The sequence below is a fragment of the Pezoporus wallicus genome, unplaced genomic scaffold, assembly GCF_028554395.1.
Source record: "Pezoporus wallicus isolate ANWC-B61680 ecotype Strahan unplaced genomic scaffold, APGP_CSIRO_Pwel_v1 contig_5542, whole genome shotgun sequence".
NCBI classification, from domain to species: Eukaryota; Metazoa; Chordata; class Aves; order Psittaciformes; family Psittacidae; genus Pezoporus; species Pezoporus wallicus.
The window spans coordinates 401,706-420,685 of record NW_026640165.1 but is presented as its reverse complement, the minus strand read 5'-3'; the positions used below and the strand labels follow the sequence as shown (position 1 = coordinate 420,685).

Below are 18,980 nucleotides of genomic sequence, written 5' to 3'. Positions count from 1 at the left end.
CCAGCCCCATGGGGTAGCTGACAGCACTACCAGTCTCTTCCATGGCGGGGTGATGATTTTCACTACTCAGGAATAGAAAAATCCTGCTCAAAGCAGTTTGCAGAAAGACTTGCAGAGGTTTAACACAACACTTATTAATGAAAAGACAAGAAACACAGATTAGGAAGAGGGGTTAAAAAAAAAACACCCAAGGAAATTTTCACAGGAATCAACTATACATTGACAGTATGTATCAATTATCTATGATCAATTGTGATCATTGAAAACTCTATCATATATGTTGACAGCAAGTCCCTATATCCTTGGGATTTCTTCCTTTCTATCCAATTTCCTGTAAGATCTGCTATCCAGAAGTTAGCCAGAGAGTGAAAAGACAATAGAAAAACAAATCTTTGCACACTGTTAAATTACATATGGAGTGTGTATATGGGAATGTACACACTGTGTACATTCCCATATACACAATGTTGGCATTATACATCAGAAAGGGTGGCCAGGTCTGAGGAACCCTGTGTGAGAGAAACCAAAGAAAAAGTTTCCTAAACACCCCTTACATTAAGTCCATTGCACATAAAGCTCTAATAATACCAGTTATCAAAGTACAGACAAAACCAGCAAGAAATAAGAAGGTTTGGAGTTCGCTCTTCCTTACAATGGAGTTGCTCTGGGAGCAAAGGTTTACCTGTAGTTTTGAGGTTAAAGCTGAGCTTTGGGTGCACAAAGGCAATGTTGTTCAGCCCCATTGCAGACAGCTGTTCAGGGGCTGGGAGCATCTCCATAGTTTTTTTAAAACCTGCTGCTCATGCCAGGAGCTGATAATTCTGATCCTTGAAGCTGATAATCTTTCCCTCTGTTCCACAGCCAGGCAGCCCATAAAGTTAATTGTCTTAGCAGCATTTACCAGCGTCTCTGAGATTCTCTTCATACTTTTTCCCCTAAAAGGTGAACAGAGTGGTAGTTCTCTGTTACTAAGAATATGGGATATGACAAATACCTGTAGAAAGCAGCAGTAAGACCTGTGTTACAGTAGCTGGGCTAGAGGAGCATCTTTGTGCACATTTTGTGTAGGGTGTGCAGTCTTGCACACTCTTTGGGTAAATAACCCTGCAGGCAGGACAGAGGCTGATCCTAACCCCTTCTCCTGAGCTTCCTGCATGGTGACTCTGCAGTGGTGGGTTTACATGCAGTGTATCAAATGTGCAGTAAGGATTTTGGAAGAAGAGTAATGTCAGGGTAAATTCTATATGTAAGATTTCAATTTAGTTTCTCAGGGTGTATGTTTTTGCAGTTGACAAGGAGGGATTCTCTCCCCTTTTTTGTAGGGATGACAATGTTCAGGGAGCAATTACTTATTCACAGGGGGCTTTTTCAAGAGGTGGGTCTAGTACATCAAACGTACAGTTGCTCAACCATTATGTTCAACACCACTGTAACAAAACAGTCCAGTTGTCTGAGTGCCAGGATGTCTTACGTTGCAGTTTACAAGTGCGATACAGCCTCAAATGTACAATTTCTGACTTCTATTTTGAACATGGTGTGTTCTTCCTGCAGGTATGAATGCAGCAACTGCGAGGTTGGAGAGCAGTGTGGTGTGATAATGCACGGCAACGCTGTCACCTTCTGCGAGCCATATGGTCCCAGAGAACTGGTAAGTGAAGTCTGGCTCATGTGCTAGGGCTGGAACTGCAGGCTACGAATTGGGGCTGTGTCAGCTGTGAAGATGTAGGTGTGCTCTGAAAGTTCAATGTTCAGCAGAGAGGCTTTTAAACAAGGTGATAGAAGAGCACCCGAGGAACATTGTAGTATTTTAAGCTACAGATGCTAGCCAAAGGTTATCGCAGTAGTTTGCAAGGGAAAGTCTCATGACCCAGTCTCGTAATCCAAGTTATTTGAGGTACTATTAAAAAACTGGAAAGGCAAGGAAATAGAAATGTGTTGTCAAACTGGCATCATTCTCTTTTTATTTCCTACAATGAAATAGAGACAAGGTTCATTTTTCTTCTCCTGTTTTATTAGCTTTGCCCCATTTTTTGTTGTCACTGTTGATAAATGTTAGTTTGGTTGTAAAACATCACTTGTGAGCAATGTATCCTCTAGACTTAGTGCAGCCTAGAGCAAGGACCAGCCAGTCTCAGGAAAGCGTATCTAACAAATTGAGTCAAGATGAAGGGAACAGAATTCATTTCTTTGGGGTTTGGTTATAAAATTGCTGTAAGAAACAGCATGGTGCAATTTGTGTTATCTTGGAATCATGTGGGTGTAGAAAATTAATTGAAAGATGTAGAGCCAATGCCCACATGCATGGACAGCTAAAAGCAACGATGTACATAAAATGGGAATTTTGGAGAGAACTGAAAAATTAAAAGGCCAACTCAAAACCTGTGTAATTTAAAATTGATTTTCATGTTTTCAACAGTCTTCTGAGTGCAGGGAGAGGCTGATTAGAGCTATTTGAAGAGTGTACATGGAAGGGGGCAGTAAAGCAGAAGTGGTTTTCTCCAGGCACCTTCATTTCAGACACTGACAATTCTTTTCAGGGGGTTAATTTTACATTGTTAATTGAGACCAGAATTTCACAAATGCACTGCAGATATTGCTGGTGTAGTGACTGAAAGTCATAAACATATCTAAAACTAATTTAGAGGTTTTATTGATACAAGAGAATTTCCCTCACAGTCATCTCTGCTGAGGAATCCTGACGGGGATGCTCAATTGCCTCTCTTCTACTTTGAATCCTATTTGAATGTACTATGTATGCTTCACTAACTGCCTTGAGAAGAGACATATCGTTTTATGTCCTATGCAAAAATTAAGTAACACCACTAAGATATTTTTCCCTATTTTAAAACTCATTTTTAGCTGTAGTATTGAGCATAGGTAACACTCCTTGAAAAACAACCTACTTATGACATTTAGAAAACCCAGGGTCCCAGCTCTGAGGGTTTTGAAATGCCATTAATTAACTGTCTTCTCCCTGCTGATATCAGATTTAGACTATGCTTAGCAATCATGAATTGGCTTCAAAATCCAGTGTGGGATTGTATTTGTTTTCTTACCATGTGGTGAAATAGCAACACCATGGCATCAAGAACTTGGAAAAAAATATTATGATGTCAAAATGGTGTGATTAAGTAATCAGCTAAAAAAATTATCATGCCTATAAAAAACAGCCTTGTAATGAAAGTGTTTATAAATATTGTGGCAGTGTTGCAGAAAAACCCAGTCCTTCTGAAAGAATGTGCTGATGGCTCAACATTTTGGATGAACACAGGATGGTTTTCATGGCAGAGGTCTGACCTAGGTTTGTTTTTGAGTATGGACATAGGTTTAAATCCCTGTTTCCTTAGAGCCAACTTATTTCTGATATGTAGTCATGTTTCAGCAATTTCACAGCATACCTCTTCCTGTCACAAATTTTAAAACCCGGTTCATGTATCCAATCATTATGCATTTTTAGTCTACCACTTTTACTAATTGAATCCTATTCTGTCTCTGTTTGAAATAGCTCTTGAAATTTCTGTTCCCATTCATGGCTCTTAGTGCTAAATTATTGCTTTAAAATACTTAGTCAAGAAGAGTTGAATTTGCAAAATGTATTATATCAACAGCTGTGACAGCCACCGGTTTGCTTCCTTGACCTCCTTCTCTTCTCCTGACTTTCAGCAGCTGCCTGTTACTGCAGGCAGAGGCTTTTTAATGCCAACTGTCTGTATCTGTTAGTGAGAATTTACTACAGGCAAAATCCCGGAAAAAGGTATAGCTTCAGAGATGTTGCAAGCAAAGGAAAATAGCTACTAAAGGCTCCCTGCCAGCCTCTTTGCAGTGTCTGAACTTAGAAGTTCTTTGCAGAATTTTGCAAAAAGTTCTAGTGAGTCCAGTGTTTTTTTTTCTAAAGCATTACTGAAGTGATTCACAAAATAGTCTCTTTTAAGTCTACATGAATCCCTCTTCTGTGATAACTGATACATTTAATTTCTTGGTGATATGAGCCACTGAGCACTGATAGGGGGTTTAGTTTTCAAATTAGAAGTTGCACAACATAATTAATTGAATGTAAGCTAATATAATAGGTACTCATAACTCAAGTCAGAAAACACTTTATTATTTGGCTAAGTGTGATACCTAATACTAAATCAGTCTTGACAGAATGGACTTAAATGGCAGGGTGAGGATATTTTTAAAGGAGTTACATAAATTCAGATTCCCTACCTTTGCTTGAAGACTAAAATTACCTATTAAGAATATTCCAAAGAAAGGAAAACTTTATTTGAAATAAATATTATGTACAGGTAGTTCTAGAAGTTGCTGTTTGACATGATTGTGAAGCCTTTGGAATCTGTCTCACTGAATCTGTCTAGTTCACAGAGCATTCATAGCTGTGATAAATTTGCATGCACCCATCTAAAGCATAGGTGGTCTTGTTATCAGCTAATCTTCCCATTCTTTAATATTTTTAAGTGAAGCTCCTTTCTGTATGTGGTATGCATGTAGAAAAGAAAAAAAAAACACACCAAACCTCATGCCAACTCATGCAGGTCTCCATTATTTTCAAAGTAATAATTTCGTGAATACCTCAGCTAGGTGCACACTGAAAATGGAAGTGCCATTTGCTCTCTGCATCACTGCCTGTGTCCTCCTGCTGGGGGAAGAGATGGTATTTGTATGAGTTTTGTTTGGCTGCATGGCAAAACACACTAGCAAATGAATCTGGGTTAAAACAGATTCACAAGGAAAAAGACTGTTAGTTTAACAGAAATAAACTATTTGAGCTGATTTAACATAGTTACTCAAAAGTTGATATTAGTACATGGAAGGGAATGGAGGGAACTATCACCTACGATTTATTAATCATATACATTTGAACATACATTCTGAATATACATTTGCAAACATATGGAAAATTCTTTTCAATGTCTCCAAAGACAGAAAAGCCAATACAGGTGACTGAGAGATAACATTTGTTCTGTGTCAATGAAGTACCAAATAACAGCCAGAAAACATCTGTTTTCAGGACTAGATTTTGTTCAGTATCATGCAGCAAGGCACAGGGTAATAAAGGACTTCAGACATGAAAGAAATTTACCAGCAGTTTTCATGTTTACCTGTATAGTAGATTTAAATTAAAGAGCATAGGAATATCTGATAATGGAAGAACTTCTGCTCTCACCATGTGACTCAAAGGAAATTATGCAGAAATTGTACTGTTCATCATTACAAAATGCTGATAAACTTGCTTTTGGAATGCTGCCATAGTTAATGTGTGCTTGGAAGAATGTAGCATGTTCCAAGTCACTGAGTGTAATCTTTACATGGCTGATGGCTTTTTTCAAAAATGACAGTTTAGTGTCCATGAGCTCAAATGTTTCTTTATATTTTTGCAGATTAACACTTTTTTTCATTCTTATCTACTATTCAGTTTCCTCTACATCACTCATACAAGCAAAGAAGGAGGATCATGCCAGTCCTCTGGGTGCTCCTCTCAGAGCTGCCTCCATGCAGATTCTCAGCTGAGCTCTGGTAGCCAAAGCCTGCTAGCCCCAGGACCTAACTGAGCTGTATTTGCTCAGAAATTTGACTTCTCTATGGCATATCCATGATATGATGCAGATACAGATCACAAGGAGCACATCCAATGAAAGAGTCTGTTACAGTTTTCATGGGATGTTTTATTGGTGCTTAGGGTCTGACATGGAGGACAACTCCAAGGTCTTGAAATCTATGATACAGGCGTCACTGACAGCAACACCAGATGAAATTATTTAAGCTGTTTCCTCTCCCTCTTCTTTCAATTAGATGACTTATTTTATGATTGTGTAACTGACTGCCCAGGCCATGTCTTTTTTCCTTTTCTTTTTTGATCCAATGTTGCCATTGTCTTTCAACATGTATGTTTTCCTTCTTCAGTGTAATCTCTAAAATCTGCTTATAATGATGCCCTGGTTTTGGCTGGGATAGAGTTTTCTTCCTACTAGCTGGTACAGTGCTGTGGTTTGGATTTAGTATGAGAATAACTAGATCAGACAGTGTGTTTTAGGCAGTGCTTCTGCCTTGCTTGTTATGTAGCAATATCGTTAAGTCCAACTTTCATAATTAATTGAAAATAAATAGGTGTCTTCACAAGACTCCAGTGCTTTTTATCTTATAATATCTTTAGGAAAACCGTCCTAGTTTGAACTACAGAAATATGGGAGCATTGAAAGAAGGAAGAAAGAAATGCTTTAAGGGAGGGCAGTGTGCTGAACAGAACACTAGGTGTTTTCTGCCTTTTTCTGGGTCTTGGTTGGGTGCCAACAATGTGTAGATGCTACTACAAAATTTCATTGCATATTTTATGCAGTATAACTAAGGTATTGTTCACTTTATTGTTAAAGACTTAGATTCTGTTTTCCCTTTTGATATTTAGTTTTTTTAGGTTTACTAAATTTTATTTTTATTATTTATTTATGATAATTTTGGGTTCTTTCTCTGTGTTAGGAGAAGTGAAAACCATTCTGTATATATAGATATATACTAAGCTGACCATAAACCCTAGGGTTCATTTTTTCAGTCTTCTAAACACTGGTCAAGTAGCAGTGTTTCACATAAATGTTCTTGCATTGTAGAAATTAATATGATGGAAGAAAAAATATCCAGTTTTGACATATGATGAGATATCTATAATCAGAATGACATAACAGAAATGTCAATGATTGCTCAACCTGAAAGGGTTGGAGATTAATAGTTTTATGCACTAGAGATGTAGGTGTCCAGAGAGTTTCCATGCTTTCAAGGAAAAACAAGTGATGAATGTATTGTTTTGCTGATCTAACACAACCTCTCTGCTTATTTGCTTTTCCTCCTGTAGACCACCACTGGCCTTAACACAACTACTGCGTCCGTCCTTCAATTTTCCCTTGGTAAGTTTAGCTTACTCTTTCACCTGAGAAAGTGTAAAAATTCATTTCTTCAAAGAAAAATGGTTCTCATTTTCAGGTTTACCTTTCTGGTCAATGCTCCACTCGACATGAGGGATTAAAAAAATTCCTTGAAATGCAGCACATTTATTCATCTTCTAATCAAGAGCTCCTAATCTAAGTTTTGCAAAGGAGAAATTCCAGTGAATACTCTGATAATGGGAGGCATAGTCATGTTCAGTTTGAGGGTTTTTTTCACTTATTTTATAAGCAATCTGATGGATAACATTATAATCTCTTGCTCTTTCCCTGAAGTGTGATTGCCATTTCTACAAAATGAACCTTTTTTGATATTTAAAACTCTTGATATATTCCATGGTATTGCTGGGTAGTGCTGTTTTTAACACGTGTGCAAACTATATGCTATTTAGGTCATATTGTCAATGGTATGGTTGTGTGCTGAATTGTTTACAATACCTGCTGAAAGTTATTGCACATTTTCACTGTGTAGTTGTGGCAGAATTATGGCAGGAGTTTTCTCTTGGGCTGAGGGGAAATGAATTGGGAACACAATTTGTTAGCTCATATTTCAGTGTTCAAAATGTGAAGGAAAAATGTTCTTATGATATAAATGGTTCAATAAAAGGCAAGCAGGAAATGTAGCCTGCTTCCTCTGTGGACTTACCATGATGTGTGTTTCAAAATCATTTTCGTATTTTTATAAAACTAATTCTCCAAAAGTTCCTCAGCAGAAGTGTGATTAAACTCTGGAAATCTCAGCTGGAAATAAGTGCTATCAGGTAGCTTGGCAAGCAGCCTGGGTTTTTTAATGTATTGGAAATCAAAATCCTAGAAGACTCAGAATACACCGTTAAAAATTGTTTTTACCTGTAGTTGTTCATTTGACTATTTGAGGTCATCATTACCTGTCACCCTGCAACTAACTGCAACATTAATAGTTCTAAGTATTGGTATCTATCCTTACATTTTGAATTGCTTTTTTTAAAAAGCCGGGAAAATGTTTCCATTCCTAAACTGAATTATTGCATAAATATTGGGCACAGCCAATGAAAACCATCCCGGAACTTGCCTGCAGTGTCATTCAGCCAGTGAAAGGGGAGCAGCTCACTTGATCTGCTAGGATGTGTTAACTCGCCTACAGAAGCCCTCCCACCCTTGACTGTACACGAGGATAGGTGACTTTTACAGTGCTGCAAGTTTATGGCGATGGAGGAATTTTGCTATTCAGGAAGCCATGAATATCTTCTAAGGATTATTCTTGCAGTGAACCAGAGTGGTTAACAGCGGTGTAAGCTGAATGGGTTGATAGGTAAATGTCTGCTGTCAGAGGTCAGTGGCTGGTATCTGCTGCAGGTGAACTGCAGAAGTGTGCAGACTCCCAGAAGTTTCAAAATTAGTCTTAAGATTTCACTAATAATCTTAGTTCCTTTCAACTGGAGAAAGTAAACTAAAAAAAAGGGTAAGAACAGTCTGAGTAGGAAATACCCTATATGACAGGATTGTCAGACATGTATGGTAATACCTTAACCTGTATCAGTAGGAACCAGTAAAATCACTGTTATGATGGAGAAGGACAGGGCTGGATGCATGTCCAAGTAAATCAAATTTCATCCTGAAGTTCAAAATATGTCACATTTCCCCGTGTGCCTGTGTTGAGCTTGAAATACAGTGCAGATTGGTTTTGTAACTGATAAAAACCGGCATGAGCTGGGGGACTGCTGCTGAGCTCAGCAGTACTTGGCTTTAGAATCCTGTTTCCAGCTTATTCCCAAATATCTGATTTAATCATAACCCTATCTGGGGATTCATCCAAGGGAATTGCCTTTTTTTTTTCTTTTTTTTTAAGATGTTTAACACTTTCTATCAAACACAGAATAGCTTAAGCTGTAATCTTTTGGGGTATCTTCATATTGAATTCATCACAAAGCTTTGCCCACATTAAAGAGCATACCCTTTGATTTCTCTCATCACTAACTATCAGATGGAATTTTGTATTTGCAGGTATATAAGCAGATGAGGACTGGGAAATGAAGCAAAAAAAAATAGTGCTGATTTCACCATAAATCCCAGATCCTTTTAAACTGCGGTCAGGAAAGGTAGCACTCTAGTGAATTTTTCAGTAGCTGATATTCTGCATAGTCTTGCCCTTTAAAGGGCAATGGAGTTGAAAAGGTGCACTTATGATGAAGACTTAATTAGGATGAAAAGGTAATTAGTAAAGCTTATTCAGCACACAGGACATTAATATGCAGTATCCTTTCCGAATGAGAGCAACTTGTATGCCACACAGCATTCACTTGTAGCTGGTGGCATTGCATTCATGCACTCTGCTCAAATGTGCAGAAAATTTCAGTTACTTCAGATATCTGAATCATCCATGACTACATGTCCCCGAGACCAAACAGCAACATGTGAAAGACAAAGTCTAGCAGTTTTCTTGATGTTCAGTGGGATTGTTAATTGAGGTATTTAAAGCAATGACTTTGGGCTCTCTCAAGACAGAACATTTAATTCAACATCTTGGGATTGCAGGATATTGCACAAAAGTTTCTGGACTCAGCTGCCACACAATGTTAGTCTGATTCATTAGCTGAAATATTCTCTATTTCGCACTCCAAACCTCAGGCTTTTCCCTTTATCTACATGCCTGGACTTCTCCAGGGATGAACATGATCTGTCATTTGTGTAGGCTACTGTGATGGAAGGTGACTTCTAGTACCAGAAGATTAATGACTGAGCTAAACGCAGGAAGAAAAAGATCCATTAAACCCCATAAGGAGAAGAGGAAAGGCTTTAAGGTGGTAATGCGAAGGATTAAGGTGTGCAATTGGTTGCACTCATGCGTTTTTCCTTGGGCGTCCTCTTCCAGCATATGCTCCCATGGCTGCGTTATGTGTGTGCTGTGCATGCTGTGCATGGGCAGCTCAACATTGGCAGGCTCTTCCCATCCCTCCTTCCTCCACAGTGCCTCTGAGTCAAACACCAAAGCCACTGCAATGAGTACCAACACTCAGCCTGGCCTCCAGGGCAGGTAATCCTCAAAGTGGTCTGTAGCAATGTGAGAATTGTTAATGGAAAATATTATATTCCCTTTAAAATCTTTGTTCTGTAGCTTTCCCCTTATGACTTAGTATTGTCAGATCATTTCTACTTGTTAAACAATATTTGAAAGAGGGAATAATTTGATAGGGAAAGCTCACATTCTCCAGCTTTGTTATGAACGCTCTTGAACACTCCTCTGAGAACAGGATGACTTTGACAGTATCATGTACTGGATAAATGCAGGTTTGTAAGGGAGGATCCTGCTTTAGATTTGTTTTCCCTTCAACTTTTATGCCATTATCACAAGGATCTGCTGTCATTACTGGAGCAAACTAGCAATTCTCCCCCCATTTTCAAAATAATCTACCCCCAGCTACTATTTTATATTAAACCAAAATTGATTTAGTGGGGAAGGGTTTTCTTCTATCTTCTGAGAGGGAATATATCTTTGAACATTTCAGACATTTGGCATTTCGGCTCCATTTTTTAAAGATCAAGCCCTTAGTCTTACAAGCAAAAAATTAGCCAAAGGTTCAAAAGTTTTTTTTGCTTCATTTAGCAAAAAATCTTGGGCTTGGACTCTCCCTTCCAAAAAATCATGATAAAGAACTTTTAGCAGAAGTTGGGTTCCTAAATCTAACAGATTTTTTGGTCAATCTTTACTTTCAGTCACCCCCAGAACTACCTTTGTATGGCAAATATGTGACTTGCAATATTTTCAATTTTTTCTAATTATAAATCATCTTTCCCTAGTTGATTTTAGCTGACTTACACTCATTTCGTACATGTACCATTGACTTTGGTTTAATGCAAAAGGTGCCAAGTAATATGGTACTAAAGAAAAAAAATAATTTCTATGAATTCCTAAGAATGAAACCTCTCAGCAGCTCACTGTTACCCATTGTACATACTGCTGGCTGATATCCAGAAACAGCACATTTTGACGGAGATGATGTGCTTTCTTATTCACTGGGATCTTGTGGTGGAATTACTACTTTTATATAAGCATCATTTATTATCCTACAAAGGACTGCAGTGAACTTCAGAGAGAGATAACTTAAAAAAGAAATTGACCAATTCAGTGCTGAGAAAAAGTTAACACATTAACTTCTTTCATACCATCCATTTATATAATCATATAATCACAGAATAGTTGGGGTTGGAAAGGACCTTAAAATCATCAGGTTCCAACCTCCCTGCCATGGGCAGGGACACCTCACACTAAACCATGTCACCCAAGGCTCTGTCCAACTTGGCCTTGACCACCACCAGGGATGGAGCATTCACAACTTCCCTGGGCAACCCATTCCAGTGCCTCACCATCCTCACAGTAAAGAATTTCTTCCTTATATCCAACCTAAACTTCCCCTGTTTAAGTTTGAACCCGTTACCCTTGTCCTATCACTACAGTCCCTAATGAAGAGTCCCTCCCCAGCATCCCTATATGCCCTCTTCAGATACTGGAAGGCTGCTATGAGGTCTCCATGCAGCCTTCTCTTCTCCAGGCTGAACAGCCCCAACTTTCTCAGCCTGTCTTCATACAGGAGGTGCTCCAGTCCCCTGATCATCCTCATGGACCTTCTCTGGACTTGTTCCAACAGCTCCATGTCCTTTTTGTACTGAGGACAACACAGAACTCCAAGTGAGTTCTCACGAGAGCAGAGTAGAGGGGCAGGATCACCTCCTTTGACCTGCTGGTCACGCTCCTCTTGATGCAGCCCAGGATACGGTTGGCTTTCTGGGCTGCAAGCGCACACTAAAGCCAGCTCATGTTCATTTTCTCATCAACGAGCACCCCCAAGTCCTTCTCTGCAGGGCTTCTCTGAATCTCTTCTCTGCCCAACCTGTAGCTGTGCCTGGGATTGCTCCGACCCAGGTGTAGGACCTTGCACTTGGCATGGTTAAACTTCATGAGGTTGGCATCAGCCCACCTCACAAGCGTGTCAAGGTCCCTCTGGATGGCATTCCTTCCCTCCAGGGTATCAACCGAACCACACAGCTTGGTGTCATTGGCAAACTTGCTGAGGACGCACTCAATCCCACTGTCCATGTCAGCGACAAAGATGTTGAACAAGACCGGTCCCAACACCAATCCCTGAGGGACACCATTCATTACTGGTTGCCATTGACCACAACTCTTTGTGTGCAGCCATCCAGCCAGTTCTTTATCCACTGAGTTGTCCACCTCTCAAATTGATGTCTCTCCAATTTAGAGAGAAGGATGTCACGTGGAACAGTGTCAAATGCTTTGCAGAAGTCCAAGTAGATGACATCAACTGCTTTACCCCTGTCCATCAATTCTGTAGCCCCATCATAGAAGGCCACCAAATTGGTCAGGCAGGATTTCCCCTTAGTGAAGCCATGCTGGCGTCACCAAGCACCTTGTTGATTTTCATGTGCCTTAGCATGCCTTCCAGGAGAATCTGCTCCAAGATTTTGCCAGGCACAGAGGTGACACTGACTGGTCTGTAATTTCCCGGGTCATCCATTTTCCCCTTCTTGAAAATGGGGGTTATATTTCCCTTTTTCCAGTCATTGGGAACCTCACCTGACTGATTTTTCAAATATGGTGGACAGTGGCTTAGCAACTTCATTTGCCAGCTCCTTCAGGACCTACGGATGGAAGTCACTTCTCTGCTATCTGTTCCTATTGCCCCTTCTATTGTTCCAACTCATTTTGGCTAAACATCCTTCAGATGACTGAGTTTATTGCTGATTACTCTATCTGACAAGGATAAAACCTGCAAGGTTCCATATGAATGAAACAAATTTATTACAGTCACTAGCAATACCTACCTGCAGCTCATCAATCTTCCTTAATATCTTTCTAATGGAACCCTGTAACAAGGATAAATGTATCTATCGTTTTTAATATGGTTAAAATATTACTGAAGGAAGTTTATTACTGTTATTCAGCTATTCACGATTTCTTGATAAGGGCAAAACCCCACTAATTCAGGGTTCAGAGAAATGACTCAGGTGATCTTTCAGTGGAATCTCTTCTTGTCCCTATTCTCTATCCCCCCTAAAAGGGAATAAAATGCTAAACTTTCTGATTTTACATCCATAAGCATTTCATTGACAATCTGATCACAGAATCACTAAAAGCAGTAACAAAGCAATCTCGATCAGTGCACTTTCCATGGTTTATTTTCTGGTTGAGAAATCACCTCTTTCTTCTCTTCCAATTTCTTGAGCTTTTAAAATCCCTTGGACAATCAGCTGTACTTATTTCTACTGTCGTATTGTTTAAGAGCTGAGGGGCATGTTCAATGCAATTACTGGGAACGTCCATGTGGCTTAGTTTATTTACAGTCTATGTTTAATGCTGGCTGATTTCACAGTCCTTAGCAAGTGCAATGGAGAAAACAATTTAAAATATGTTATTGATTGCTTTTGATTAGGATATTTGTAAGGGGCATTGACTTGGATGCAGATCTTTGTCATAACGGTTCTAAAATGTTTTTCATGTCATGTTCTGCCTCACCCTAAGACATCAAGTTAGTGGATCATTAACCAGCAGCCTCTATTACTCTTCCGGAACTACTGAGGTTGCTAGGAGCTACATGATAGCTGTTCTACTCAACAACTCTATGGCTAAGCGTCTCAGTGATGTTTGCTGAAGACAAAGCACAGATAGTGTACATCTCCTTTATTAAAAAAAAACAACAACAAAACAACAAACCACAAAAGTGCAATATTTTTCAGGCTAAGGTTTTTTCTTCATTTTTTGTAGTAGCAATTTGCCTTGGTTACCAGTGTGAGCCTTGCAGAATGAAATTATAAAGTGTAATTGATTGTGTTAGATGATGGAAATACATCTTTTTTTTGCCCTGATTTTTGGTCAAACTACAGGTTCTTATTATTTATTGTTATTATTTTTAATAATGATCAGAATTGGCAGTCCTTACCTACCAAGCTTCTATGCTTCAGAAAACACATTTAATTCCCTATTAACCTCAGCCAATAGAAGGCCACAGTGAACAAAAATAATCTTACAAAAATTATCTGATTACATAAATAGTGCAATTAATTCACTGACCTCCATGTATTCCTGTGGATGAAATAGCAGTCTCTTCAGACTATGCCCTAGAGCATCATCTGGAGGGCTCTGCGGAGCATCTGTGCAAGATGGCAATTCCTTCTTCCCGCCAGAAACATCCCAAATCCACTTTGGCTCAGCTGCATGAACAATGAGGACTGCGTTCGGCCCCATGTTACAGTCTGAAGACACTTATCATTTATATTTTTATCATGTTTTAATTCAGTTCTGATGGCAGCTGTTATATTGACAGTACTGCTTTTATGCCATTTATTTATCCTCTGCTTGGATTCAGACCACTCAATAGAAATTCACATATCCAAACATGTTTTGTTAAATAGGCCTTAGCTTTGGCTGAGAGGAACCACTACTGATCATTTTCTCTTAATTTCCAATTCTTTTTAGTCAGTTTTACAATTAGCAGACACTATCAGATGACTGACAAATGCTGTAAGAACCAGTTTATGAGGTAGCGCTGGGTTTGCCCTCAGCAGAACTGGACAGAGATGAACAATTTCCTTCAGAATTGCTGTGAAAATTCACTCTCATGTCTCTTGAGAAATGCCAAATTGAAAAATAAGCCCCTTCTGAATTCATCATGGAAGAGTATTTTATCTTTTTAATCCCTCACTATCTTGTTAGCTGAACACCAAAAAAAACATTGGAGAAACCATGGTCTCAGATGTTTTGGGCTTGTTGATCCACCTCCTCTGCTTTAGTCACCTGCATGGATGATTACTTTCAGTCACACAAATTTCTCCTGCTCCAGTGCCTCCCAAAAAGCACCAGGTTTGTTGTGCGGGAATGTCACATCCATACAGCTGTGTTTATAGGGGTACCTGCAGGGAAGAGGCTGGCCACTTCCAGCAGCCACAGGACAGATAGACTTTCACATCAAACGAATGTGGAGCACTTCTAGGGTAGCATGAGGTTCTAAAGGGTTTAACTGCCAGGAGACTGGCTATTAAAATTGTGTTAGAACCTTGTCTGAACTGAACTTAAATAATGCTTAAAACCAGTTTTTACAGTGAGCAATTTAAAGCACTAATGTCCATAAGAAATTAAGATTATTAAATTAATCTTGATTGTTGCTGTATTCAGATACAGTCCCTTCTAAGCAACAAGAACAGAGCACTGAATATCTGAACCCCCCAGGATGTTTTGTTTTAATGTTTCCTATACATTTGGAAAAATTTTGAGAATTTTCTAGAAATCAGTGCTGAAATTGGTGTCACTCACCGCTCTGCATTTCTTCTGCTTGCTTCATTTCCCATTTCTCCCCTGCTAAAACAACAATATGTTTTGATTCACCATTCAAATTGCCATTTCCTATTGCCTGACATGAAATCTACTAGTTCCATGTTCCTGACAGAGAAGTCCTTTGTGTAGATGCTTAGGTTATAAATTACATATAATGTGAAAGGATAAGATAGGTAAATAACATTGTCTAACACACTTCACGTAGCATGTAGAAATGTTAGGTGGTGTTTATTGATTTTGCTGAATTATACAAGAAGGGCTGCCTAGATAATACCTAGATTGAAACCAGGGTTTAAAGTTAATGCCATATTTGAAAGACATTTTAATGGCCTTGGGGTGAAATGATTTGTGTTGCTTTGGCTAGCCCTAGGTTACAATGAAATATTGTCTTTATTACTTCTGTACCAGGGCTTCTCTGCCACTGTTGGGATTTACTACACAGAGAGAAGCAGAAAAGATAAAGAGAAGCTCAGGATTCAGGGCAGGTGGCCGAGCGATTGCCTCGCTGTTGAACACGAGCCATTATGGAATTGATTGCTGCAAATAATAAATGCTGGATTACAGACTGACTTTCATCTTAATCCTGCTCATATCATTGTATGAGGATAACACTTTTGTATGATTAAAACTGTCCATTTTTGAATTAACTCAAACAACAAAGCATCTATAGCTCCTGGGGAGGAACAGAGAAGCCCCCAGCTCAGCAAAATGCTCCTGGGTGATTTTCCAGTGGGCAAGAGAGGGAGTTTCTGTGAAAGCAAAAGCAGATAAAAATAGAAAAGCCAGACAGAAAATTAAAGAAAAGAAAAGCTTTTGTCAAACTAATTGTTATCTGCACACATAAAGATGTAAAGGCAGGCAGGCAGTTTTACAGGGTTTCATAAAAAAGAGGCAACCTATCTCAGGACTTGGCTTGAGAAAAAATATTTCTCAGATTCTCTTGGTGCCATGGAATTTTGCTAAACCAGGCAAGGAAAGGACTTTCAAATCTTGATATTCAAGATGCCTCCTTTTACATAGCAGTACTTGGGACCAAAGTGTGTTTTCTACTGCCTCTCTAGAAGGGACTGGTTGTAGGAATCTAAATAAAATATCATTTACGTTCCTGCAGTATTTTAATCCCTTATCAACACCCTATGGTGCTCATTGTCTTGATTATTGACCTTTGAAGCTGACCCAGGTTGCTAAATAGATGGAGTTAAACAAATAGATACATATTAGTGTACTACTGAACTACTTTAAGATGGTATAATTTAATTTTTGCCTAGCTTCACTGAAAGGTCCCCTCTCACTAGGAGGATCTCCACATAATCTTACATTAAGCATTTAATGGCAGTAATGTTGAAGCATAAAATACAGGAATGTCAATAGAAAATGCTTATCAAGCACGGGGCTTACTACTTGATCAAACAGACAAGAACCACTGTGAGAGCATTTCTGGGGTGTCAATGATACTACTGTTTCAGTAGCTGTAATTCCTGGGTATCTATTACATCCAGGTCTTTATCTTATGTCAGTGCACTTAAAAACGTGGTTAAATTTAGAAGCATCTTGCAATTATTTATCTGGCAACAGACACATTACCCAAGCACATACCTGCTGACTGTATCTCAGAAAAAGATGCTATAAATAGCTGAGCATCTCTGTAACAGAATAAATTAGAAACTGGCATAAGTGAAACACAGCTTTCTTCCTGACTTAGTTTTCTCTCCTTAATGTTCTCAACACAAAAAGCAATATGAGTTGTGATCTGATCTTGTTCATTAGAAGAGAACAGATTTGTGTGAGCACAGGAAGCCCATCATATCTCTGAATATAAACAGACTAAGAGGAAGTTGAGCCAGATAAGCATTTCCTCAGACATTACCTCTCACCTAAAGGAAATTACCTGCACTAATTCGTAAGAAGTACGTTTTCTGTTGCTGGGAATCCCGGAAGGAGGTGTGTGGGAAGGCACTGTGGGAGGTCACCTGCTCCAGTGCTCCTCCCATGCTCCAACCAGGACCACACTGGGTGAAGACAGCGCACTCAGGGCCCCGTCCAGCTGGGGTCTGACATCTGACTAATTTTTAGAACTTCATTTCTGAAGCCTTTATGATTAATTTTTATCAAATGTATTTATTAATTATTATTCTCATCTGTTACAGTTTTAGAGTAGAGGCTAATAGCTTGCCAGCCCCTTATTTTTATGTAGATGTAACCACCCAGCATTTCCAAGTGGAGTAACAGCCTAAAGTTGCCAGCTGAAATGAAGTTAGCTGCTCTTTGAAACCTGCGGAAAATAAATAGTTGAGGCTTTGAATTTCAAAAGCCATGATTCTCATTACTGCTAGAGTAAGTCTGATTTTTACCAAAGGCAAACACTGTTGACATTTTCATTTTCTAGTATCAGGTATTTGTTTCAGATTTTTGATCAGAACACATACGGGGATGTAGATAGTCAAAATGCTCTTCTCACAAGGGAGGAAAACAGCATCCAGCAATAAAGATATTTAATTCTTCTATGTAAAGGTAGACTAAAGTTATAAAATAGAATACAGTTCTTAAAGTTTTTAATTTTATTTTTTTTAACTTCAAATATTTATTTGTACTCTGAACCTGTTCTAAAACTCTTTTTAAAAATAGTCTAAAGATCTAAAATGTGTCATAATTACAAATAACACTTGTAACTAAATTCAAAGTTGTGGCTTCAAAGAAAAATTAAAATGATCTTGCAACTGTCTCTTGAGGAAGTTTTCAGAGGCAGAATTGGATGAACAGTGAGTTGCACATTCTTGTACCAGTGCTTCTGGTACATCCGCCACAAAAGTTTCAGTCTTTTGACATGGTTAAAATCATCTGGTTCTTGATAAGAAACCAATATAAAGATACACCTAAAATAAATTAGGATCCACAGAGCATCCATTGTATCAAACTGTATGGTTCAATAATTTGGAAAAAACTATTTGCAAGCCAGTCAAATTTGACCATTAGTAATTTATACTATCCAGTTTGGCTTTATTCAAGCAATACCAGCAAATCATAATTCTTAGCAAACACAAATCATTATTCATCACATTAACAAAATGAATAAAGCAATCTTCTAACGTTAGCTAAAGAGGATTCTTTTCAGCTTCCTTTTGTTCTTTAGGCCACAGTTAAGACACAATTCAAACCTTTCCACAAATTTCTTGCGTGAATTTTTCTTGTACAGTCCCACATGAAACTCATTCTCCTCAAAGCCAGCATTAGATATGTGCTTATCCACGGAAGCACTCACAGGAACTATCAAGAGGTTCTCAAGAGGCAGAGGACGTCATAGTCTATAAAGAGCAAAATATTACTTCCCTTGCAGATGGCACCCAGTTTTATCTCAGCAAAACACCAGCTTCTAATCAATGTTGTTAAGAAATCTTAAGAGATCAACAGCCCTATGACTTGTGTTTCTGTAAATCTGACATGGAGGCAAAGTCTTAATGAGAATTAATTTTTCCTGCCATTGTCAGCCTGGATACTAATACCTGAATACCTGGATGCAAATACCTGATATGAAGTGCCTTCATAACATCTCTCCTAAAATATTATGCTCTTAGCACTTGAACCTACATGATATTTTAAAAAAAAGGTATTTAAAATATTGACTAGTACTTTGGATGGCATTGAAAGAAACCAAAAGCAGCTTAACAAGATTTACAGAGAAAAGAGGCAAAGAAGTCATAACCATCTCAGGTGGACGTGTTGTA

At 38.7% G+C, this 18,980-nt stretch overlaps 1 protein-coding gene across 2 annotated transcripts in view; it reads left to right on the top strand.

The window, feature by feature from the left end:
* RELN (reelin) overlaps window positions 1-18,980 on the top strand; it is a 283,813-nt gene that overhangs the window by 128,518 nt on the left and 136,315 nt on the right. For both annotated transcript variants that reach the window (XM_057417876.1, XM_057417875.1), the window contains exons 7-8: window positions 1,552-1,648; window positions 6,845-6,896. In XM_057417876.1, coding sequence (XP_057273859.1) covers window positions 1,552-1,648; window positions 6,845-6,896 — 149 coding nt within the window. The remainder of the gene's footprint in view (window positions 1-1,551; window positions 1,649-6,844; window positions 6,897-18,980) is intronic.